The sequence below is a fragment of the Notamacropus eugenii genome, chromosome 5 (genome assembly GCF_028372415.1).
Source record: "Notamacropus eugenii isolate mMacEug1 chromosome 5, mMacEug1.pri_v2, whole genome shotgun sequence".
NCBI lineage: Eukaryota > Metazoa > Chordata > Mammalia > Diprotodontia > Macropodidae > Notamacropus > Notamacropus eugenii.
In genome coordinates, this window is record NC_092876.1 from 225,401,707 (window position 1) to 225,428,412 (window position 26,706).

At 37.6% G+C, this 26,706-nt stretch overlaps 1 protein-coding gene across 8 annotated transcripts in view; it reads right to left on the reverse strand.

Moving 5' to 3' along the window:
* Positions 1-538: 538 nt before the first annotated feature.
* Positions 539-26,706, reverse strand: part of SLC38A11 (solute carrier family 38 member 11) — a 148,559-nt gene continuing 122,391 nt past the window's right edge. For all 8 annotated transcript variants that reach the window (XM_072612183.1, XM_072612181.1, XM_072612179.1 and 5 more), the window contains 5 exons: positions 22,767-22,837; positions 22,032-22,193; positions 18,676-18,788; positions 13,158-13,289; positions 539-1,288 (listed from right to left, as the gene is read on the reverse strand). In XM_072612183.1, the coding sequence (XP_072468284.1) occupies positions 1,001-1,288; positions 13,158-13,289; positions 18,676-18,788; positions 22,032-22,193; positions 22,767-22,837 (766 nt within the window). In that variant the 3' untranslated portion in view covers positions 539-1,000. The remainder of the gene's footprint in view (positions 1,289-13,157; positions 13,290-18,675; positions 18,789-22,031; positions 22,194-22,766; positions 22,838-26,706) is intronic.

Genomic DNA, 26,706 nt, shown 5'->3' on the forward strand with positions numbered 1-26,706 from the left:
CAGAACAGTGTCAGTGCCAGAGAAAAAGAGAACAGTGAGAGATATTACAAAGGTAAAGTTGTGTGTGTTCATCCTTTGTTGCCAAAGAAGGCCATGCCACCAGAGAAATAATGACATGACTTGCACTTGACTTTGTTTTGAGTGAGGGAGAACTGTGCAGGTCACCAGCCTCACTTTCCTCCAGAGCCATCTGAATCCAGTGACCAGATATTCATCAGGATGACTGGAGATGACCCAGGAGAAGACAACTGGGGTCAAGTGTCTTGCCCAAGGTCACACAGCTAATGAGTGTCAAGTGTCTGAGGTGTCTTGCACTGGTGCTCTATCCACTGCACCATCTAGCTGCCCCTACAAAGGTAAAGTTGACAGTACTTGGCAATAGATTAGATGGGGGAGAGGGGGTGTGAAGGTGAGGAATCAAGGAGGATGACCCCCAGGTTTCAAATTTGGGGGGATAATAGTAACCTTGACAGTAATAAGGAAATTAGGAAGAAAAGAAATTAGGTTTGGCAGAAAAGATGCTCATGCTCTAGAAAAACACAAAATAAAACAGGTAGTTTATTATATCACTTTACTCAAAAAGAGTTTTATCACTGGATAGTTACATCTTACCTAATTTCAATGTAGATATCTTTGTTGGCCTTTTTCTTTTCTTTTTTTCCTTTCTTTCCTTTTAAAGAATAGATCTTGAAGATTTTATAATATTCATTATAATATTATAATTTGGGAGAAGCTAGTAGATTTTAAAGACTACACTTCTCACTCAAAGACGTGTGTCCTGCTGCAAAACAAAAATCCAACCAAATTTATTTCCTTCTTCCAATCACAGGCATGGCCTCACAATAGAAAAGAAAATGAAATCGGAATAAAAACTAGGGTATTAAGGATATCTCCTGAACCAAGAATGAGAAGGAACAGAGAGGAATACATTTGCACAGCTCAAAATTTATAAATCACATAAAAATATGATATTGCCATATTTTTATTAGCAACTAAATCACTAGAAAGTACTAATATTCAAAACAGGAGGTTGTGTTGTTGATTCCAGAGAAGATGAGATATTGAAGAAAGAGGCATTTGTAGAAAAGCAATAGGCCATTTCCTGCCCATGGCTGCAATCTTGGGGATGCAGAACTGCCATGACGAATCCAACTACCATCACAACCACACCATTAAGAAGCATCACGCTGGCCATAATCTTGTCTGGGTGGATCCATCTTTCCTCAGAAAGCTTCAGATAACAAGCCGCAGGGATAATAAAAATAAGTGGAGCTGCACAGAAGACACCCTGTGAGTTGGAAATGAGAAGAAACAAGGTAATTTGGCAGAACAAACACTTTTTTTCTCAGACAGTTACCAAACAAAAGAGTCTTTGTAATGGTTCTTTAAAATTTATTTAATGACTTGAACTGAATCAGAAAGGAGGAGGAGAAAATGTCAAAGGATTTAAGAATTGTTTTACTCTTCTCAGAGTATATTTACAAATACAGGATTTTGTAATCACAGACCCAAAGAATATTAGAAGTGGAAAGGACCTCAGAGCTAATCTTGTTCAGTCCCTTCTTTGGACTGAAACCCAGAGGGGCGCAAGGTAGCCCACCCAAGATCAGAGAGATAGGCAGAGTCAGATATAGAACTCAGGCTTCCTGACTGCTAAATCCAGTGTTATTTCTACTTATAAGACTTTAAAATGTGAACATCAAATCACAACAGTGTAGGTAAACAAACAACTTTCTTAAGCTATTATGACTTCAACATATGTTTAAGAATAAGAATATTTCTTGTGAATACCATGACAAACCTTTTTGTGCAAATGCATGTGTGAATCATTTTAAGAAATGTGCTTATCGATACCACAATTTTGTTCAAATATCCTATTTATCAAACTAAAACTTATAATTCCCATAGTCAGTGAAATAAGGTATAAAGATTTATTTTAGACAAATTCTAGAAATTTCTTTTATTTTTAGTTATGTTAGTTCTTTATTTTTCTATACACCTTGGCAGACTGTCAAATATAAAGTGCCTAAACCTTTGTTAGTATGAGATTAGATATTTTGGGAAGCACATCTTCCCCTTTCATCCGGGAAGCCTCCTCAGTGTAAATTTAAGTGTATAACCATGTAAATAAAAACAGGAAAAATGGCACTCTAAATGCACTTAGCAATAAATAGCGTGTCTAAACCCTCCTCTGAGTAAAACCAAACACACTCATTACCTTTGCAAATAGACATGGGGGTCTAAGTAGCCTGGCTAATTCACCAGACTAGATTAGAATGTGGATAAATTCAACCAAAGGGGAAAATGTCAGATTGAAAACAGAGGTTAGGAGACAAAATATATAATTAAGAAAGAGGGACTTAGTCATTCTATATGTTGTCAACATTCTCTTTTCCCCTCTCCTGCTATGGGTGTTATTGACCATCCTTAGCAGTTTATTAAAAAACAGGATAGAAGCTTTTAATTTAAAGGTTTGACAACAAAAAATTTCACCTTTTAGACCACATGACTAAGGCACATATAGAAGGTTGTTGGATTTAACTGGATTCATACTTAAATTTTTTCACAAAAGCAGTATTTTTAGAGGGTTTGCTTTATTTTCTGGTACTGCCACACTTTGCCTTCAATAACATTTGTAAAGGCAAATCTTCTGAATGTGGAAAAGAAAGAACAGATGACATCTACAGAGTAGCTTTAATGGAAGCACAATCTCCAGTTGTTATCGATTTGGAAAACCTTGATAATGCCTTGATAACCTTGATAAAACCTTGATAACTTTGGAAATGCCTTGATAAAAAGAACATGGACCAATTAAGGTTTACAAAATTAGATAATGAGCAACAATGCCGATTAAAAAATGGCAAAAGGGAATAGAAACTACAGTGGCACTACAGGCTTCAGGATTTGGGAGACGATGAACACGAAAGGCATCCCAATGTTGTGCTGCTGTCAGAGTCGGGAACACCTTCCTAGATGCTGAGAAGCAATAAGTTACTCAGCTTCACGGAGTCTCCTGTGCAGAACAGAGATGATACCTGCACTCGTTATCTCACAAGGTTTTGGATAGGCTTAAGCCAGACAGAAAAACACTTTTAGAATTCAAACTCCCTGAAGGTAGAAATGATTTCATTTTTGTCTTTGAATCCCGGGTACTTGGAGACACTGAATTGAAGCAGGATTAAAGAGGGAAGAAAACAAGCATTTATATAATGCCTGCTGTGTACCAGGTACCGGGCACCGTGCTAAGTAAGCATTTACAATTTTTTTTCATTTGATTCATACAACTGCTTTGAGTTTGTTGTCGTTCAGTCATGTCTGACTCTCTGTGATTCAGTTTTCTTGGCAAAGATACTGGAGTGATTTACCATTTCCTTCTCCGGCTCATTTTACAGATGAGGAAACTGAAGCAAACAGAGTTAAGTGATTTGCCCAGGGTCACACAGCTAGTAAATATCTGAGGTCAGATTTGAACTCAGGAAGATGAGTCTTCCTAACTTCAGGGCCAGAACTCTCTCCACTGTGCCAAGTAAGTCTTATTATTAACCTCATTTTAGAGTTGATGAAACTGAAGGAGACAGAGGTTCAGTGACTTGTTCAGAGTCACACAGCTAGTTAAGTGTCTGAGGTTGGATTTGAACTCAGGTTGGACCCAGTGCTCTATCCACACCACCACCTGGCTTTCCCCTGTAGTTTGGGGAAGAAATCCACAGACCAGAAAAGTCACTGAATAGGATTTACTAACCCTCTGTGGGAATGAGATAACACTACATGACTATAAAAATGCCTTCCAATTAAAAAAAAAAAACTCAGTTGCTTTTTATTTTCCATTTAGAAAACCCAACTGTAAAATGTATGACTGGTACCTAATGTGGAGAGCAAAAAATGTTTATTTCCAATTGAGCCAGGTTTGAATGCATCAGTGAATTGCTCAGACTTTGGCCACATAATGAGGAACTGACTAAGGTGTATTGGGTGTATTATAGAAGATCCTGAACTGGCTCAATCCCTGTTTCTATTGAAATAAATGTTATTGCTCTATTGCTTTGAAATAAAGGCTCCTAAACATATCAAATGGAAATATAGAAAGACTATACTGTACTCTTCAAAAACCTACTTCTAGGCAGGAATAAACATATGTGATGCTTATTCATCTAGAACCACAGAGGCGTGGAAGCAATACTAAAGCATAATGTTGCCAACAGTTCCTCTTAAGGGGATAATGGCTCTTTAGGCTCTTGGAACTGTTCCAATGACAATGTACTGGACCAGGCAAACCAATGACTATTATGTTTATTTTATGCTTCTCACAATTGAGAAAGCAGTTACTAGGAAGAAATCTAATTATTATAAAGCTAATGTTTGGAGTGGAGGAAGTTTGGTCAGATGTTGGGTCTGAACACAAGGTTCCTGTCTCAGGATCTGCAAAAGCTTTAGTAATCAGGAGTTAGCCCTGAGAATTCCACCAAAATGATGGCAAGTCTGATAATAGATGTCAACATTGACAGCATGCCCATTATAATTTTATTTGCTTTGAAAAATTGCACTCTTTCAAATTGAGGACACTGTGTCTGCTTTTGGAAGCATGTCATTATATGTTGTACAATAAAGAAATAAAGCAAGACCTGTAAAGGTCTAATATTTTACCATCCTATAAATAGAACATTCATCAATTCAACTGCTAACACACTTACAAGTATGATGTGATCTTTTATATGTGGCAAGTAAAGTTTCCACCACTTCACATAGGCTACAACTAATATCTATGTGAGGCATTTTCCTCAGCTACTCCTCAAGCTCAAATGAATATTTTTTCCTAATTTTATCCTTTAATTCCTCTCTCACTGGGCCACATGATTCTTTTCTTGTTATTAATCCAATTCTGGTTATTAGAGAGTTAAGTAATGTAACAACTTTAATCCCAGAGAAAGTTCAGTCTCCTTAATTCCTTTAATCATATTCATTTCTCTTCAATTTAATGGTATGTGTCCAAAATAAGTATTTCAGATTTACTTGGAGCTATATTATCTTGCCTGAGTTTTACTTTTAAAAGATTATTTGGATAAGACTATTTTACTAATCAATTAAAATTTCAATTTAGGGCAGTTAGGTGGTTAGTGGATAGAGTGTCACATCCGGAGTCAGGAAGACTCATCTTTCTGTGTTCAAATCTGGCCTTAGACACTTACTACCTGTGTGACCGTGGGCAAGTCACTTAACCTCTATTTGCCTCAGTTTCCTCATCAGAAAAGTGAATTAGAGAAGGACATGGTAAATCACTACAGTGGTTGCTTTGCCAAGAAAACCCCCAAATGGGGGCATGAAGAATCAGAAACGACTAAACAACAGAACAGCAAGATTTGCCTGATTTCTTATAACATATCATACTTCCTAAAGTTGATCCCAAAAGACAACTGGAGGCAGCATGACTGGATTTGGATCCAGACGACCTGTGTTCAAAGCTGCTGTGTGATTGTAGAGCTCAATCTCCATGTAAAAAATAATGAGGCTACCCCAGTCCTAAATCTATGATCCTACAATGAAAGTCCTTTCCCACCACAAATCTGTGATCCCTTAGCTTCACCAGAACATCAGGACAAAGAATTAGAGTCCATTGCTAAGTCTCCATGACCTCATTCATTTAGGGGATTTTTTTTTTTTTTTTTTTTTTTTTTTAGCAAACCTTGCTTCTCCATTGAATCAGAATCTCTAAGTTGAGTAGAGCAGATGAAAAGCTAATAAAAGCTAAAGAAAGACTAGAGAGTATGAAACAGCACCCCATAGTGAGGGATGAAGATACAAGCCCATTCCTTGTTTCAGGATTCCTTGTGAAGGGAATTGACTAGTACTTATCACCTTTAGAAATAACTATACTGAGTTTTTAAAACAAATTCCGTAGAACTGCATCTACCCTAGGTCTCTTCTACCTTGTACAGCATTCTGTAGCTGTGTTGCATATTATTTTCTGCAGAACTGGCAATTTGTATTTTTCATCTGAATTTTCTTCTACTTTTTAGTCTAATAATTGATTAGTCATACTTCTCTATTAACAAAATATACTCTGTCCTTTTCATAACCTGAAAACCCTTCCTGAGCTGCTCTCACTCTTCTTCAGATCAACAAAATGAAGGATGTAATCTTTATGGCATGTTCTGCAGACACCATACTCTGGAGTAACTTTAAATGGTAGAAAAAGAATGCTTAAGAGAAGACTACTACTTTACTACCTGTTGGCCATTGTATATATGTACGTATGTATCTAGCTATCTAGATATGTTTTGTCCCTATTCCCCAACAATCTCAGTTCCAAAAATACAAGCAGGAAAGATATAATGACTTAGTTCTGCGCCCCCTCCTTTTTTGGGAAGCAATCAGGATTAAGTGACTTGCCCAGGGTCACACAGTTAGCAAGTTTCTGAGTCAGATTTGAACGCAGGTCCTCTTGACTCCAGGACCAGTTCTCTATTCACTGTGCCACCTAGCTGCCCCTGACTTTGTTCTTAGATATTTGAGCATAAGTTTTCTTATTCCTAATTAACCTAATGCCCTCTGTTTGACCATTCATTTTCTGGTTGAGATTGGAAACTGAGTTATAATCACAAGAAGAGGAAAAAAGACAGTTTCACTGTCTCACTGTCCCATGGGATAAGGAATGGGAACATTTAAGTGATTGCCTTCCTACCCTGGGGAATCAGGGAGATGATGTCATCATAGCACCAGTATAAGGTTGCTATTGGAAGCCTCACATTAATGGTAGTGCTAGAATGGTATTATCCACTTCCTCCCTTTCACCACAGTCACTTAGTCTAATCCAACTCAGAGCACCTTTACCACTTCTTCAGTCCAAGGATGGCCAGGATGCAAAATGCCCTGTGGAATACAATTTCTTTAGGGTTATAGTATTATTTTAAGCAAGAGGTTTAGAAAAGTGTGGCAGTCTGAAGGAGCATTCAGAAGCAATTATAGACTGAGCATTTGTGAAGAAATCCAAAGACAAATCCTGGTAAATGTTACTGTGGTTTTGTAAAATGAAGACAGTGATGCTATTTGCACGTCTCATTTGTGAGGTTCGCACAGCTGCTCAGCAGTCTCAATCAAACAGGATTGCCAAAGTGCCAAAGCTTATTAACAGGGATAATATTTTCCTCTTAAGGTTCTATTTTTGTTTCCTTTCCAGGCATTTAAACACAACCCCACTGTCACAGCCTATCCGCAGGTATCACATTTCTGTAAACTGAAGGGGTGGAATGTTTTTGACTTACAGAATTTACAGAGGAGGGAGCTGAGTTCTTTGCATACTTTGGAGCTCAAGGTGAAGGGGAGAACCTAGTTTCAGGACAGTCTTATAAAATGTTACAACAACAACAATAAAACATTTACACACATGCCAGGTGCTGCGCTAAAGAGTTTATGATTATCTCATTCAGTCCTCACGACAACCCTGGAAGGTAGGTATAATTATTATAACCATTTGACAGTTGAAGAAACTGAGGCAAACAGTGGTTAAGTGACTTGCCCAAGGTCATATAGCTGGTTAGTATCTGAGGTCAGATTTGAATGCAGATCTTCCTGACTCCAGGCTCAGCTTTCTGTCCATTGTCACCTAAAAGGAAACATGGGTCACTAGCCCTTTTAGTCTGTCCTACCTAATTTAGTATCAGCTGCCAAATGTGTGTGTGTGTGTGTGTGTGTGTGTGTGTGTGTGTGTGTTTTAAGGCATGAGACATCATCACCAATCATATCATACAGTCTTGCTTAGGCCAGAGTACACGTCTTAGACATCTTTTGACTTTATCCCTACTCCTTATCACTCACCTCGTTTCTGCCACTCACACACCAAATACTGACTGGCTTGCTGGTCACCCTACAATACCATTATACCATTTTAATACACAAAAGTGTCAGTTGATTGGAAGACTTTATATGTGGAAATCTGTTTCTGATTTTTTATAGAAGGCAGCTCAGGGAAGTAAGGAACTTGCTTTATGGCCAAAAGGACTGGAATGCACCAATCTTGTGGCATTAGGAATGTCTGTATGTCTGTCTTGAAGGAGGAACAGAAAGCTGTTTGAATGTTTAGTCATTTCAGTCACCTCCAACTTTCATGATCTTATTTGGGGTTTTCTTGGTAAGGATACTGGAGTGGTTTGCCATTTCTTTCTCCAGTTCATTTTACAGATGAAGAAACTGAGGCAGACAGGGTTAAGTGACTTGCCCAGGATCACACAGTTAAGTGTTTGAGGCCAGATTTGAACATGTAGCAGGATGCTATATAGTGTAGAGTAGTGAAGAAATTAAAGACATTCATTCTTCTTGTAGTAATATTCTATTTAATAAAAAATAGATGAGTTCAAATGAGACATTCCATAAAATAGTAAATAATTGAGCCAGAAATGGCCACGTTGATCATTTATTGTACAGATGATGTTCCCAATCACTTTAAAGTTATTTGTACTTTCCTGTGCCAGGCATCTAATTCTCATTCTTGAAAATTTGTAAAAATAATTTCTGAACTATGTAGAGTAGTAGAGTAAAGAATTACCTACACTATGTGCTAATTTCTCCTCCAGTTTGTGTGAGGGACACCGAGATAGTATAACATACATCAGACTCTCCTCTCAAGGAGTTTGCAGTTAAGTTGCACAGCCACAACTAACAGAATGTAAAGAGTCAACATGGGTTCAGTAAGCATTTACTATGTGTCAAGCAAAATACAAGACATGCTATCAGAGATATGCAAAGTTGGCATATAAAATGATTTGTAGTGACACAGTAAGCATAAGGGAGAGACAAAATTTTGGAGCAGGCAGAGGAGTGTCTTCAGCACTTGTCCCCTCCCATCAGTTCCCTTTTCTTCAGCATGGTGCCTTGTCTTATTCTCTTGGCTCCCGTAGGTCCATATTGAATTTATGAAGAGAGTGTAGCTAATGGATGGGAATAGTTTGTTCTTCTCCAGTCTGTAAGGTGGCTCTACTGCCCTGAACACTGTTCTTGGGGCATGCTATCCTATCTCAACCCCAACCATTCATGTGTCAGTCTTTCTAGTTGCCCTCATTCCACAGCTTGGGGATGTGGTATGTGGCCTGTATGCTTTCTTCCCCTCTATCTTTGGGGACTGGAGAAGGTGAGTTAATGTCTATCTAGTAAATCCAGTGACCCTCATAAAACAGAATCTAGTATTTCCAAAGAACTAGTAAATGAGACAGAGAATGAGATCATTGCCTTAAGACTTAAGAAGGGCAAATGCTGTACTGATTTTCTAAAAAGGGGAAGATAATGGGTTTTGTAAACTCTAGGCTAGTAAGCCTGATGCTAATCCTTGGCAAACTTCTAGAACATATTATTAAGGGATGGTTTGCAAGCATTTGCGATGGGAAATGGTGATTACTAAGAGCCAACTCATCTTTGTTAAAGTACTGAAATTGAATAAGAGTATGGAAATTTTGATATTTAGGTCCAGAAATTGGCTTCATAAATACAAGATAGGAATGGTTTGGCTTGATAGCAGTTTGTGTGACAAAGGTGAATAGGATTTGGCCTACTATAAGTAGTCCAAAGTGAGTTGGTATGGAACATGGCACATATAATCTTAGGCTGCATCAAGAGAGCTTATGACAGAAGAGGATCTGCTAAAGGAACTGGGGCTGGTTAGTTACCCCTTCTTGGGATGGGGTGGGACCCTGATTGCTGTCTTCAAATATTTAAAGGGCTGTCCTATACAAGAGAGATTAGATTAATGCTGCTTGTTTCCAGATAGTAGGACTGGGAGTAGTGGGTGGAAGTTGCAGAGGCAGATTTCAGTTTTCATGGAGGGATCATAGGATCATATATTTAAAGCGAGGAAGAAACTTAGAGGTCATCAAATCCAATCTCATTTTACAGAGGAAGAAACTGAGTCACAGTGAGGCTAAGGAACTTACTACTACCTAGTCCAGTGCCTTAATGACTACATTACATTATATCCTTAAACAACACCACCACCACCATCATAGGAAGGGACTTCAGAGACTTAATCCAATACCTTCATTTTATAAGGAAATTGAAGTCTAAGTGATTTCTTTGTCCAAGGTTATATAGGTAGGAAATGTCAGAGGTAGGGTTTGAACCCAGGCCCTCTGACCACAGAGTCAGTGCACATTCCATTATACCAAAAGGCAGGTAAAAAAAATTACAAAGAAATAGCACTATCCAAAAATGACATGGGCTCTTTGGGGAGGCAGTGGGTTCCCTCATTATTTATTTTCAAGCAGAGGCTGGAGAACCACTTGTCTAGGGTACCACAGAGGAGATTCCTGTTTTAATGTGAGTAGATGAGATAAACTTCTGAGGTCATTCCAGTTCTGAGAGTGTGATTTTTTATACTACCTCTAAAAGGTCTTGAACTTTGGTACAAGTAAATTGTGCAGTAAAGATTGAAAGGGTGATATGAAATCAGAGAAGAATGGGGGGAGGGGGAGTATATTCACAAGAACTATGCTAGCCAGTCTCCCTTCAGAGAAGAAGACAGAACTTGAAGTGGGCATTGAAGCAGAATTTTGATTTGAATCAATAGTGCCCAATGTCAAAGTCACTGTCGAGTCTTTTGGATTCACCCTCTATAACATCTTCCACCATAATCTCTTCTTTTTACTCAAGTTACCAACACCCACGTTCACTTTCTTGTTACTTCATCATCATAATACCTGGATTAGTGTAATATCTCTTAAAATGTTCTCCTTACCTCCAGGATCTCCTCTGTCTAATCTATTTTTCATGGCTGCCAAAAGAAATTTTCTAAAGCATGGGTTGGATTATGCCCTTACCCTGATAAGAAACTTTCATCAGATCACTATTGCCTGTAGGATAAAGAGCAAACCCATTAGGCTTGGTATTTAGGGACCTACACAAGTTGAATCTAGTCTAGATTTTTAGCCTTTTCATGTTATTCCTCCTTACAGACTCTATATGTCCTGGTCAGACTGGACTATTAGCTAGCCCCCAAACTCTACTTTTCTTTTTCTGCCATCATGAATTTGCATAGAATGATCTTTCATGCCTAGCACATCTGACAGCAATGAATTTTCTGTGATTTTTAACTACAGAGGGGACACAAGGGGAAGAAGCATCACCATGAAACATTACAAGTACCTAGCATGTAGTAAACTATCATCCGTGAAGAGTACCTCAGATTTCTTTCTTTCTCTAAGGCAAGGGGTCTAAATGACTTGCCCAGGTCACACAGCTAGTAAGTGCCAAGGGGCTGAGCTCAGATTTGAACTCAGGTCCTCCTCATTCCAGGATCAATGCTCTATACACTGTGCTACCTAGCTGCCCCAAGAGCTCACATTTCTGTAGTGTTGTACAGTTTCAAGTTTCCCACAACAGCTGCTGTGTGAAAAGACAGTACTAGTATCATACCCTCTACTTTCTGGCCTCACGCATCAACTTATTGTTCTCTATACAAGGCATTCTATCTCCTCTCTCTGTACCTTTGCATAGGCTGATCCTCATGCCTAGAATGCCCACTCTTGCCACTTTTGCCTCGTGGAATTTCTAGCTTTCTTCATGGTGCAGATTTATGCCATCTTCTACTCAGGTCCTCTTCTGGTCCTCTCAATTGCTAATGCCCTCCTTTCAAAATTACTTTATATTTACTTTGCATATATTTTCTGTTTACTGATTTGTATCTGTGCTTTGCCCAATTAGAATTTAAGCATCATGAGGGCAGGAAGTGTTTCATTTATTTTTTCTTTTTATTCTTAGTGCCTAACCCAGTGCCTGACACATAGTAGACTCTTGTAGATATGAAATGAATGAATGAAATGCTATTTTCCAGATTCCAAATCATCATTCAATTCTCAGCTAAGGTATCATATCCTATGATGCTCCCTTGCTGTTTGCATTCTTTTTCCTCATCAAATTTTTCTAGAACACTGTCTGATCTCTCCTCTGCCCCCTTCACTCTCCACCTTCTATCATACTTATCTGTGTGCTTGTGGTATCTTCAGAACATGTAAACAACTTCAGGGAAGGGAATGTTCTTTTTTGTCTTTGTTTTAGGCACTGGGCTTATGATGTGGGTTGAGATGGACTGTAATGGAGGGGTTTAGTTTTAATGGATTAGAAAATAAGGTTTTTGAGTAGTAGAGTGACATGATGAAAGTAGTGATTAAGAAAGAAGAGTAGTAGTGTGTTGAATAGATTAGAGGAGAATAACCTGGAATCAAAGAGAATAGCAAGTCTAGATGGTTCTTGTTAAAGCAATCCAGACACATAGTAGGGAGGATCTAGAATTAAGGTGGTAGCAGCTGGACTGAAGAGAAAGAAATTGATGTTAACAGTAAATCAAATTTATGCACTGCTTCTAGGTTTACAAAGAAAGAGAAGTTTGCAGGAAGAGTGGTCACAACTTGATGATAGATCGTATCCATGATATGGATAGATAATTATCTTTTATACACACAGCCACCAATCTATCAACAAGTATTATATTAAGAAGTCATGATGTGCCAGAAACTGGGGATACAGAGGGGAAAAAAATGAAATAGTTCCTGCCTTCAAGAAGCTCCCATTCTATGATATGTACATAAAAAGTACTAGAATGGAAAAGTATGTTGGAATCAAGTTATAAAGGCTTTAAAAGTTATAAACAGAGATGCTTATCTTTGGTCTTAGAGAAAAGAAAGAGACACTGAACTCCATTGAGTAAAGGAAAGACATGATTAACATGTGTAACTTTAGAAAAATCATTTTGGTAACTTTGTGGAGGATGCATATGAGAGAGGAGAGACATGAAGCAAGGAGATAAATGCAGCTCTTGAAAAAGTCCAGGTTAGAAGGGATGAGGACCTGAAGCAGGGTGGTATCTGTGTGAGTACAAAGATGCTATGGAGGTAGAAAGACACAATTTGGCAACTGTTTGGAGATGAAGGATAAGTGAGTTTATCTGCCTATGTTTTTGCTTGGTAAAGAAAATTCAAAATCTGTAAGATTATACTTTAATAGCACATGGGAAGCACTACAAATACTATACATCGTCAATCATGGAATAAATATATATTTCAGAATGTTCTTTATTGCAATTTGAAAACATATCTTATTAAGGAGAACATATCCTTTACTGAATGTAGACCTGTTCTGTTCTTTGGAATGGAAGAAGGAAATAATTTAGTTACACTTACATTGAATTCCAGCACGATCCCGAGGCAATCAACCATCAATGACACTAGTGTGGCGATAGCAATGATGACCATTGTCACCATAACATGGGAAATTTTTGAAAGGTTTCCACCAAAGAAAACATTGGCAATTACCTGTCAAAAAAGATAAGATTTAGAAAATTGAGTGTCTGTTTCATATTTATGTATTTTTTCTTCATACACAGCTTTTTGATGCATCAGTCACTTCTTAACAAACAATGCTTTGCTGTGATGCCTTCCCAGAAAATGTTAATTGTATGCAACTGTTGGATAGGATATGTTTAGTATTATACTACTAGACAAAATATTTGAATATTATATATGTATCTATACATGTATATATGTATATGAATGCACACATCCATATTTGAAGCCTTTAAGCCCCAAATCAAAATTTAGTAATGTGTCTATTCTTTCCAAAACATTCTTGACATGACCAGTAAGGCTAATTACCACATTTTGTGCTCAGGAAATAAAACATTACAGACATACAGACAATGGAATATCAGCCTTAGGATATAATCTGGGGCATCTAGGTGGTGCAGTGGATAGAGCATCAGTGCAGGAGTCAGGAGGACCTGAGTTCAAATCTCACCTCAGACACTTGACACTCACTAGCTGTGTGACCTTGGGCAAGTCACTTAACCCCAATTGCCTCATCCTGGGTCATTTCCAGTCATCCTGATGAATATCTGGTCACTGGACTCAGATGACTCTGGAGGAGAGGTGAGGCTGGTGACTTGCACAGCCCTCCCTCCCTCAAAACAAAGTCAAGTGCAAGTCATGTCATTATTTCTCTGATGGCATGGTCTTCTTCGGCAACAAAGGATGAACACACACAACAATATATAATCAATCTATCCTTGTGATGGAAAAGGCCTTGAGGACCCATGTTATTCTTTTTCCCTGGATACATACAGGTCTTCAACTAAAATAAACTAGACAGATGGCTGTTTATTAGAAAGGTTTTTAAGAAAAGAGATTTTACAACTTTGTTCAGTGATTCATTGCTTCTTTGTTTTCATCTAAATCCCCTCTTGCAGTTGAAGGCTGTTTTCTCTTGTTCTTTTCTCAGTGAGGATAGAGAGGAACCGATCATCATTCTTTAGAGAATAACAAACTCAATCAACAAGCATTTATTGATTACTTACTATTTATGCCACACCGTGTTAGACACTGTGGGGAATACAAAAGTTGTACCAAGTATGAAATCTCTGCTCTTAAGAGCTTGCAATCAATCTTGAAAAATCAAATGAACAGTATGAAACCAACATTAAAGTGCTAACATGGTTAGCATAGTGCCTGTCTGCAGGAGGCACTTAATAAATGCTGTTTGACTGACTCTCTGGTACTGACTCAGCATATTAGCAGTTCATGGATAGAGTTTACAGAATTTACAACTGCAAGGAAACCTTTGAAGTAATTTGGTCCCATATTGTTCAGAAATACCCTCTATCAGCCAATGCTGATAAAGTCTCTTCTTGAATATTTCAAGTGACAGAGAGCTTACTATCTAGTAATACTGTGTGGACCGGAGTAGTCACAAAACCCTTCATGAAGAAGGTTCAACTTGAGCTTGAGTTTGAAATGAATGGACTTGTGTGTTGCTGGAGGACATTCCATGAAGGTAAGAAGAGCATGAACAAAGTCATGAGGTCATGAATGACTACACTATATACATGAAGCATAAAGAGACAAAAAAAGGTTAGTGAATGTAGTGGAGGGCTCATAGAAAGTTGAATCCTAAAACTAGTTAATTCCTAAGGCTGGAAGGCATCATCTAGTTAGATGACCATTTAGATCCAAGATCTAAACATCATTTGGGACCTTGATCTAATTATTATTAATCTCGATTGTTATAGATCAAATAGTCCAAGCTCCTTACTTTACAGATATGGACATATTTTTTAAACTCTAGGCTTTCCTTTAATGTCCATCCCAATCTGAGCCATATTTCCTATTACTCCCCTTCATGTAGTCGGTGCTTCAGCTACACTGCCCTACTAATTATTCCTCTAATCTTACCTATTTGGTAAGGTTATTCTTCAAAGGTTCCCCCCCACTTTACTTGTGCCTCTTAGAATTCTTAGCTTCGTTCAGGGCTCAGGTAGAGTGTGGCCTTTCCATCAAGCTTTCATTAGTGATTTGTTAGTATACTTTTCCTCCTCAGACTGGCTTGTAGTTACTTTTTTGTTTACCTCTTGAATACAGCCCAGTAGTATGTAAAGTTCTAGAGGGCTGGGACTCTTCCATTTTTTCTTTGTATGTCCAGAACCTAACACAGTGTTTCATGGGAGGTATATAATAAATTTTGCTGAACTGAATACATAAAAATGACAATGGTGGAACAGTTGACTAATACGAGATTATAGAATGCTTGAAAGGAGTTCATATTTTTTTCTGTGTTATCTAGATAGGTAATTTCTCCGAAATGATAAAATATAGCATGGTCTCATAGATAACAGGCCTTGGAATCAAGTTCAAGTCTTGTCTCTGATGCATACTGACTAAGTGATTCCAGGAAAATCACAATCTGTCAGTGATCTAGGCAGTTGCTTAGGGCTCTAAGTTACATATGGGTTTCCAAATTGTGTAAGTAGACAGTTTCCAGACCATGAGTTTCCCAAGTAGGTCAAGTTATAAGCCTGTTCTGAACTAAACTAAACAAAAAACCTACATAATACCTTAACCCAATTAAAATACAAATCCCAGGAAGGCCTTTAAAAATAATTATACTGAAAGTTCAAAATTGTAACAGTGGTAAAGGAGTTATTTTAAGGCTGACGGACATTTTGGCAGCACTCACATAACACTTTGTATGCTCTCTACTCTTCTTCTGAATAACTTGGGTTGATCTCATGCCACATGATAAGGGTGTGTGTGTGTGTGTGTGTGTGTGTGTGTGTGTGTGTGTGTGTGTGTGTGTGTGTGTGTATCTGTATTTGCTTGTGTATACATGGAAACAAGAATAAAAAGAAAGAGGAAAGGTAATGGAGATGTAAATGAAGGTATCTTTTATCTAATTACTATTCTCATAGCAGAGTTTTTAATCTGTTCTTCCAGTTCATGGTAGTTAGAAACAGAAAAAACAAGCAAAGAAACCAAATACTCAGTTCTAAGTCCTGCAAGATGTAAACTTGAAGGTGGAATGATTTGAACAATTAATGCCTAGCTCCCAGTTAAACAGGGTGTACAAAGTGCATCAGTTCTGATCTGAAAACCAGATTTGGATTTGAGATAGGACTGGAGAAAAAATAAAATAGAAGATAGCTATACCTTCAAAGCTGATCTAGAAGTCAAGCCTTAGTTCTTTTTCTTCTTCTACCAAGAACTAAGAACTCATACTTAAGCCTATGAATTGGGGTATTCACAACCTCACAAAAATACCACTAATTAGTATTTATAAGGGAGGAAATTTGTGAATTGGTCCAGTTATTTTGGAAATCAACTCAGCATGACACACAAAAAGTCCCTAAAATGTGCACACCCACTGATCCAGTCATGTATCTCTCAAACCTAAATTCCAAAGCGATCAAAGAAAGAGAAAAAGGACCCAAAAAATGTTTGGGGTAGCTCTTTTCATAAAGGCAAAGAGCTGAAAACTAAGTAAGATAGCGCCTATCATCTGGGAAATGGTTCAACAAATTATAGTGTATGAATATAAAATAATATTATTGTTCCATAAAAATGATGGAAATGGAAATGATAAGCTCAGAGAAACCTGAAAAAATTTGTATGAACTGATGAAAAGTGAAGCAAGAATAACCAGGAGACCAAATATATAATAACAATAGCATTATAAAGACAAACAACTTTGAAAGGGGATATCTGATCAATACAATGACTAACCACAATTCTGAAGGATTTATGGTACCCACTGCCTGATGGAGATGAGATAGACTTGGGATAAAGAATGAGACAACCATTTTTGGACATGGACAATGGCGATATTTGCTTTGCTTGACTCTGTCTTTTTGTCACAAAGGTTTTCTTTTTCTTTTAAGATGGATGTGAAGAGTAAGAAGGAGAGAATGCTTAACTGGAAAACAAAATTAAGCAAAAGAGTATAAGCACTGTTTTGAATTACATATTCAAGATGTCCCTGGCCCATGACTGGCGCTAGGTAGGTACCTATCTGAGAAGCAGGATGATATAGTGAACAGATGGTCATACCTGACTCTCAAGGAGCATATCTTGAACATGTGTTACCCTGGGCAAGTTGCCAATCTACACAATTTGGGAGAAATTTTCATACCTAGAATCTCCTCTTCCAAGGAAGTCATAGGTCTGGACCAAACCTCTCCACCTCCCCCACAAAATATCTTTTTTGCCTTTTAGAGCATGTAAAGTTGGACATTCAGTTTAAGTTTCAGGCTGTTCACTTAATATATTAAGCCTATTCACTTCAGTAATAATCTCTAGGAATAAGTTCCTAAATCCAGGGACCTTCTCAATGTGACTTCTGAAAGGCTCACTGTGAATTAGTCATATTAAACTACAAATGGATGCGAAAGGATTTTTAATGGACTGCATGATGGACCACCCGAAAGTCACATTTTCTCACTTCAGTATGGCAAGAATCAAAACACTTCCTTTACTCTCCACACCTCCCCTCCATCTTAATATAGATCTCTCTTAAGTTCTCAAATCCAGTTAAATGGGATGTCATAGTGATTGTTATCAGAGATTAACTAAGGAGATATTAATGAAATGTAAAAGTATATGCATTCTTATAGGGGCAAAGCTAAAGGTTTAAATTTGAAATTTAGGGATTTAAGGAAGAACAAAATATTTTGAGACACATACACATATACATATATACCCATATGTACATATGTATATGTGTGTGTATCTATGTATAATTTGAATTAAATTAATTCTACTGAGGGCATTCTGTCCCATGCTACTTCTGTGCTTAAATAGATTTGATTGTGGGGAAAGAAAAATCTAAGAAGCAAAAGTCATGAAAAAGTTTGGATAAGGGTTTTCTTTTTTAAAATTCAGTTTGGCTGTGCCAAGTGCCAGGAAAAACCATGGAATGCACTTATATAAATATTTGACCTTATGTTAATATAAACTCAAGCCTAACCATGATTTACTAATTCTGCTTGTGAAAGTTTGTCATAAATCTCTGAATGGGCGGCAGTACTGGATGGGGAGTGGACTGAGCACTGCTCTGGGAATTGGAGAGCAGTGTTAAGTCTAATTCCAATCCTGTCACTAATTAGCCAGGAACAAGTTATTTAATCTTTCAGTTTCATGGCTTCATCTATGAAATGATAGAGGTGGATCAGATGATTTTTAAGGTCCCTTTCGGTTCTAGAATTTCAAAAATGAAAACTTTTCTTTAAATTCTGCTGCTAATTAGGTAAAAGGAAATACAAGGAATGGTAGAATCTGTCTTGAATTCATATATTTACAAAAATGATTCTAATATCAAGTCAATAAAGAAACTACATGTGCAAAGAATATACCTGGAAAATGAAGTGTAAATGCTCACCTCTCTGGTCACAAAACATTCAATTGGATAAGTCAAAATGACAGTGATTCCATAACAAAATCGTCCAAAGTTAGCTAGGTCATCATTTCTGCAATAATTTTCAAACAAATCTCCTGGGGAATAACATAAAATTGAAGTATTTGATAACTCAACAAACCTGAGAAGATTTTTATGAACTGATACAGAACAAAATGAGCAACACCAGAACAATTTATACTAAAACATCAATATTATAATAAATGCACAGTTTTGGAAGACTTAAGAATTCTGATGCAATGATCAACATGATTCTAGAGGACCGATGACTAATAATAATAGCGCCCACCTCATGATAGAGAAATGTTAAGGACGAGACGTATGTTTCTGGACACGGCCAATATGGGAATTTGTTTTGTTTAACTATGCTTTTTGTGATACAAAGGTTTTAATTTTTCCCCAGTGAGGTAGGGCAGATAGAAAGTGGGAAAATGCCTGATAATTGAAAAAAATATATAATTGCTTTTTTTAAATGAGTAGGATATTATCTACAACTTCAAGTTTCAATCATTTTTTTAAAAAATCATCTTGAACAAACATGACAACTTCTTGTCCAGTTTCAAAGGTCTAAGAAAAAGATTGCCAAGTTGCTTACTGAGACACAATGAGTTAGTACGCTACCTCTGAACAGATTTATCATTAATTAGTGATAATCAGTTATTGGGAAATAGTCTTTCCTGGTCTCAACACTTATTTTTGGTGGCCTAACTACAAATCACTTTTGAAAGTTGTCTTGGAAGTGTTTCTGGTTGCTTGCAATATTTTTCCTTTGACTTGGGAGCTCTGGATTTGGGGAGCTCTGGATTTTGGTATGATATTCCTTGAAGTTTTCTTTTTGGGTTTTATTTCAGGAGATGATTGGTGGGTTCCCTGATCAATGTAATGACCCACTGTGACTCCAGAAGTCCAGTGATAAAGAATGCTACCTACTTCTTAATGGAGAGATGACAGATTAAACTTGCAGCATGAGAAACATTTATGGTCAATGTGAGAATCTGTTTTGTTTAACTAGGCAAATTTGCTAGAAGGGTTGGCTTATTTTTTTTTCCCCTGGAGGGAGGAAAGAAAATATATTTTTGTTAATTGAAAATAAAATTTAGTTTAAAAAGAAGGAAAAACTATTTTGGAGAACTCTGGAATTAGCTTAACAAAATGTCCTTATGCTCTTTGCATCTGATTATTCAATTAGTAATAGAAAGAAAAATTTCTGCTGAAAATAAACAAGTTTTCTTTTGAAGTGTTATTCTCAGAACAAGAACAGTTCCCAAAGGAAGTGGAGAGATGGACATCTGGAGACCTGCATTTCCTGAATACCACATTACAAGATCTAAGCACAGTCTCTGTACTATGGGGAGGAATTTCAGACATTATCCTTCTTGGCATTTGGGAGTTCTTGATATATTTATTGTTAACAGAAAAAAAATAGATACAAGCTTCCACAGACAACATTATATGGAATGCAGACAAAGAGAAATGACAGAATAGTTTTATCTTTAAAAAACTGTGTTAGTGACTTCATATCTCCATCAAAATAGGCGTTTTCGAGAGACAGCATTATCACCTCTGAACAATTTAGAGAAGAGGATGCAGAAGAAAAGGCAGGAAAGGGGAGGGGAATGATAAAAGAATAGTTATTTAGGGCCTGTTCTTTTCAGCATAAAGTGTTTTTCCTGCTTTTAAATTATTTGGCCACCTTGTTTCAATCAACCCAGATGGAAAACTAGATTAAAATCTCATACTCTATTCAGTTATTCCAAAAGGAAAAGAAGGGAAAACAACCTCTGATTTTTTCTTTCAAATGCCAAACCTGCTTATGAATATAATATATGATTCCTGTCAGGACAGCTTCCTTCAGATATTGAAAAGCTTTCATGGGGCAGAGGGATTAGATTTGCTCCATTTGGCCCCAGAGGGCTGAACCATGAGCCATGGACGCAAGTACAAAGAGCCACATTTAGATTCCAGGTCAGGTCTTCACAATTAGGGGGAATTCCAAAAAGCGGAATGGGCTTCCTCTCAACGTCTTCAAACTGAGGCTGGCTATTCATTTGTTGGGCTCCTGAGGGAGGGAATTCTTTTCTGGGGTATGGATGGGACTAGATAGCCTATGTGTTCCCTTCCTATTCTGAAATTTAGTGATTCTGAGTTCTTAAACATGTTTTTAGCAACATTCTTAGTGGATACCAGGGGAGCTGCAGTTTAAGAGTTGAGGTGATAGTTCCAATTCCAGATAAGATAATCATGGTTGAATTACAAATAAAACTAGTTTGTGTGTTTTTAAAGGTGTTATACATTTATTCTTCTATTTAACTTTCATTCTTATGAAATTAGTGTGGTAGAGTGGATATAGTGGATAGTGGCCTCAAAGTGAGGAGGATCTGAGTTCAAATCCCACCTTTGACACATGTTGATTATGTAACCACGGACAAGTCACAACCCTTTAGTTCTCCAGCAAACTCTCTAAGATTTTAAGTTGCAGCAAAAATACTGGCTTACACTGAAAGAGGGAGTTTTCTCAGCTAAGAGTTCCCTACTACCAATGAAATTATAGGTCTAGTCCAGTTCCCATCATTTTTATTGCTAGTGAAAAGGTGAAAATGATTTTTACAGGTGATTGACATGAGTAATGGCACAGGAATAAGACTGAGTTCGGTGTGTTTGGTGAGTAGTAAATAGACCTATCTGGCTGTGCTGGGTGGTTCATGAAGGAGGATCATGGGGCATAAGTTTAGAAGGGTAGTTTGGGAATTGCATGCAAAGCTGAGGAACTCATTTTTTTCCAGTGGGCAGTGGAAGCCATCTAAGGTTTCTGAGCAGGGAACGGACATGAAGGTCACTGTATTTTAGAAAGATTAATACTACAGTGTGTAGCATGAATTGAAGGTGAGGGCACACCAGGGATAGAGAAGATAGCTAAGAGACTAACCATGAAGTAAGTGTGGTCTTAAATAGGGTGATGGCAAAGAGTAAATAGAGAGATGCTGGGGATGCAACGAGCAACAGGCCTTGGTGACTAAACGGGTCATGTGGGAGGTTTCAAAGAGTAATTCATTACTGGAGAATTACTCAGTGAAACCTCTGAGAAAAATGTGCAAAGCAGAAAGGAGAGGTAGATTTGTGAGGGTCTAGAAGGAGGTTAGTGTTAGGTTGAGTTAGGCAGTGTGGCAAAGGCAACCAGCATGGAAGAGTTAACACTTCTTTCTCTGAGATGAGGGAAGCAGAGGATGGACACAGATGTATATGAGAGAAGTTAGATTAAAAATAAGAAAACGTTAAATATTGCCAAACAATGAAATATAAACTTGAATCTTGCACTGTACCTTGTGTGTTACCAGTAAATGTCAGATAACCAGAGATAGCAAACAGCAGGCTGATAAATACAGAAATCACGACTGATACATGAATGACCCGAGACCACTTAGCCACTGTGGGCTCCTCCAGGGAACCATAAACTAAGAAGCTGTTATGGTGGCAGATGAATGCTGTAAGAAAATAATGAAAACATTATTAAAACACATTCCATATTTGACCCAAGTTCTCTTTATTCCAGAAAAGGTTGAGAGATATTTGTCTCTGGAGAAGCCTAAAGAGTTACAGTCTAGATCAACTAATTATAAGTAGGCCAATGAGACTCTTTTACAGTCCTAAGAACAAAGAGCCCCCTATTCACACCAGATCTGTGTGGTAGTCTCATGCCATCTCTAACAAAAAACATCCTCTTTGATGGGAAGTTGGAAATTCATACCTTTTCCTATCAGTCTCTCTGGATAGTATTTGGTCCAAATAATACAGCAACTTTAACAGATATCACCCAAAGCTTTGAAAGATAGCATAAGACCTGTTAAATTGCTGAGCTAAGAAATATATTTGTCATAATTGAATTATTGGACTTGGAAGAGATTTATCTATATATAAACAGAGACTTTGGCGATGAATTGGAAGAGTTTATAGATGATTTTACTTTGGCTCATATGCTGCTAATAGGAAAAATAAAGTACTAGCCATCTAAAAATGTACTTTTACATTGTACAGATGCCCGTGGACTGAACGCTTACCAAATGACATGATGCCAACAGCTTGGACGGCATTGGGCTTTGCAAAAACCCAGGCATCTTCTGTTCTTGATCTAGGAGAAAAGAGTTTTAATATTACAACTTTTAAACAGCATTGCATGACTAAAAGTGATAAAAGAATAAGATTATCAGAGATTTGAAATCTCATAAGTTTAAATTCTATATTTCAAAACCAATATGTAAGAAACAACTGCCTTATCCCTAACAAGCTGCAAAAATAAACAAAATACAAAGGTGAGACAACAAGAAATTCTGTTTATTTTCTCCTCTCCACCCTCCATCTTCTACTGCAGGGCAATTGTACCTGGGCAGGCTTATGGGAGAGGAGGAAAGGAAGGGAATGAGCATTTATCAAGTGCCTACTATATGCTAGGTACTGTGCTAAGCACTTTATAAATATTATCACATCTGATATTATTGTCATGGATGGATAGTCAATAGAAAACATGATTCTTTTCCCTCCTCCAAAATTCTTTATGTGCCTATCCCCAGGTCATACTGGCAAGCTGGCCCTGCATGGATTCCAAAAGACTTGCCTATTCTTAAATACAAGATTGTAGATTTAGAACTGGAGGGGACTTTGAAAGTTATCTAGTTCAACTCTCTCATTTTATTGATGAAGAAAACAGGAACCAGAAAGGCAAAATGATTTTTTGCCAAGAGTCATATAGTAATAAGTAGGGAGGGAGCAGAAGGGAGGAGAGGGAAAGGAAAAAGAGAGAAGGGAGACAGATAGAGGCAGAGAGATGATTCAAACCCAGATTCTCTGACTCTAAGTCTAGTGCTGTTCTAGCCATATCACAAAATGTCTGTGGTCCCTGAAGTCTCTATCCCTGGACTTACCCATTAAGGAAACTACAGATTTTAAATGGGTTAAGTTAAGGCATTATGTTTGTTTGGCAGAGCAGAGAGTCAAGGGAGCAAATAGTAGTTACTAGTTAACACCTTGAATAGATTACTTTATCTGATTAAGCCATTATTATCCAAACTCTCCTTTATTGAGATAGGCAAACTCTCCAGGAATGGGTCACAGGATGGGTAAATTTTGCTGGAGGGGAGAAAGTAGCAAACAGTCTAGATCCTAAATTCAATGCTCTGAAAAGGCAGCCTTGAATGAAGTGCCACAATAATTAGGGCCTTGGACAACATAAGAGTGCTAGGAATGCTAATTTAGACTTAGAGGTTCTTCACTTGGGGTCCACAAATTTGGTTTTTATTATATATTCCTTTGTAATCCTACATATTTTAGTTTATGCATTTAAAAACTTTCTGAAAAGAGGTCCATAGCCTTCACCAGGCCGTCCAAGGGATCTATGATACACAAACAAAGAATTAAAACCCCCTGATCTAGAGAGATTAATTTCAAAGACAGAATTTCTCTATGTATAGTCATTCAATTCAAATCACTCAATAAGCATTTACTAAATGCCTCCCATATCTCACATACTGTGCTATGACAAAAATGAGACAGTTCCTGGCCTCAAGTAGCTTGCATTTTAGTGATTTTATGTTTAAACTCAAATGGGTCTGCGATCTCAGTGATAGTGATCCACGTCTGCCCATCCTATGCAAAAATTCTCCATATCCTCTCATAATTTCATTACAGAAGGTCAACCCAAAACACTGAGTATCTTTCTTAATTTCTCTTAGAATCTCCAAGACATCTGTGGAGCACATGGGGTGTCCATGTTATCCCTTCCTCTTTCACCATGTTATCAGTGCATCTTGCTTTTTGACCATACATTTTTGTATAACATAGATTTACAGAATCATAAAATATTAGACTTGGATGGTACCTTAGAGATGATTTAATTGAGAGGTTATTAATATATGTATATATGTCTTGTAAAGTCAATCTATGGACTTCACTTGCATTTAAATGCTTTTAATAATGTTTCAAAATGCATAAAATAAAATATATAGGATTTCAAAGGAAGTCAATTATATGGATTTTCTTTCTTTGTTTCCTTCCTTCCTTCCTTCCTTCCTTCCTTCCTTCCTTCCTTCCTTCTTTCCTTCCTTCCTTCCTTCCTTCCTTTTCTTTCTTTCTGTCTATAACAGGTTCATAGGCCTGAGGTTAAAATTCCCTGATGTAGTCCAACCCATTCTTTTCACAGATGAGGAAGCAGGGATTCTATTTAATGTTTGGTCTTCATAATGGGGCTGGAGTAGAGCTAGAAAGCACATCCTTCAGTCTGAATTGGTGGAAACTATGCTTTCTTCCACCTTAATGGGCCACTGTTCCAGAAAAGTGAGATGGTCAGTGCAGACACACAAGAACGTTAAAGAGAAGGAAGCCTGCATGTCAGCCCTCTGTTAAAAATTAGCCTGCTTCAATTTCCACAGTTTTTTGGGTGGGAGATGCTGCCACCTGCTGCCTCCTTTACTGCACTAAGAATGAACAAACAGCCATACCTGTCAGCTTTCCCTGTTGATGGGACGGAATGGAAGCAATATGTGCCCTTTCACGAGCACATGCACAAACGCAAACACACGCACACACACGCGCACACACACACTTACTTTGTCTTCATTCCTAATCATGACTCAGCTCTGTCAGAACCAGCTGACAACTATTGAAACTCAAAGATTGCCAGGCTTTCCAATGCTTTTGAAATGAGTTTTCTCTCCCTAGTAGCTGCCCGCATTTGAAATCTTTGCTTTTCCAAGGGAAAAATTCTGACAATAACCCCTCTTTCAAAGCTTTGGACTCAAAAATTGGGAGGAAGCTTTCCATTCTGTTTGACTTTTATATTATCCAAAAATAATGAAGCTTTCCATTCTGTTTCTACCCAATCTGGGCAAAAGTAGGGAAAGAGAAGGAGGGAGGCACAGATAAAGTTAAGTAAAATCCATGTGTCCAAGCCCAAAGAAGGAGAAAGAAGTGTTGGGTATTTTTTTTTCTAATGCAACACACTTACAAGCAATTTAAGAAACCTCATCTATTATCCTTTGGGCAACTATCAGCTACAAGTTGTTCATCTAGCAGTTGCTCGGTGTACACTGTGCTGTATACTGGAAAGCGGGGCTTGGCGAGGAAGGTGTTGTAAAGTCATTAAAATTATTCTAGATAGATTTAATCAACTGGGGCTTAGATTAGTTGGATTTCAATATTCCTTCTAAGTTACAAATATTATGAACCTTCTTTTTACTCACTGTTCTCTTATAAAAGATGGTAAAGTGGATAGAGAGCAATCCTTGAAGCAAGGAAAACCTGAGGCAAGTCCCTCCTCTGACATGTACAGGCCGTATAACCATAAATACGTTTATTCATTTATCTCAGAGGCGGCTAAGACTACAGGTCATAGAGAATTCATTGACCCACCCTGGAACAGGCAGTTTCCTCACTCAGTAACTGGTGGATAGTTCCCACCCCTAGCTTCTTCTCTTTTACAGTAGAGGTGTGGATAGCTGAGGATGTGCAGATAGCATCAGATAATAATAATAATAACCACAATAGCTAGAATTGTGGAGTATTTTAAGGTTTTCCAAGTGTTTTATAAATATTATCTCATTTGATACCCACAACCATCCTGGGAAAGAGAAGCTGACATTTCTCATTTTTATAAACTAGGAAATTGAGGCAAACAGAGGTTAAATGACGAGGATCATACCATCAGTAAGTATCTGAGGCTGGACCTGATGTCAGGTCTTCCTGATGCCAGGACCAGAGCTCTACCCACTGTATCACCTAGCTGTCTGGCTGGTAGAAGTTATTGCTTTTAAAGAAGAGATGAGAATGTCCTCAATAACAGAACAGATGATATTTTCTTTGGATGCTTTTCTATTGCATGGACTTTCATCCATTTTTGATTATATGATGCTTTGTTCCTATAATGAGGATCACTTTAGAATCTTCCAAGTAAATATTTAGCAAAGGTTCCTTTTGTACCTTAGCATCCACTATGACTTTCTGAGTTCC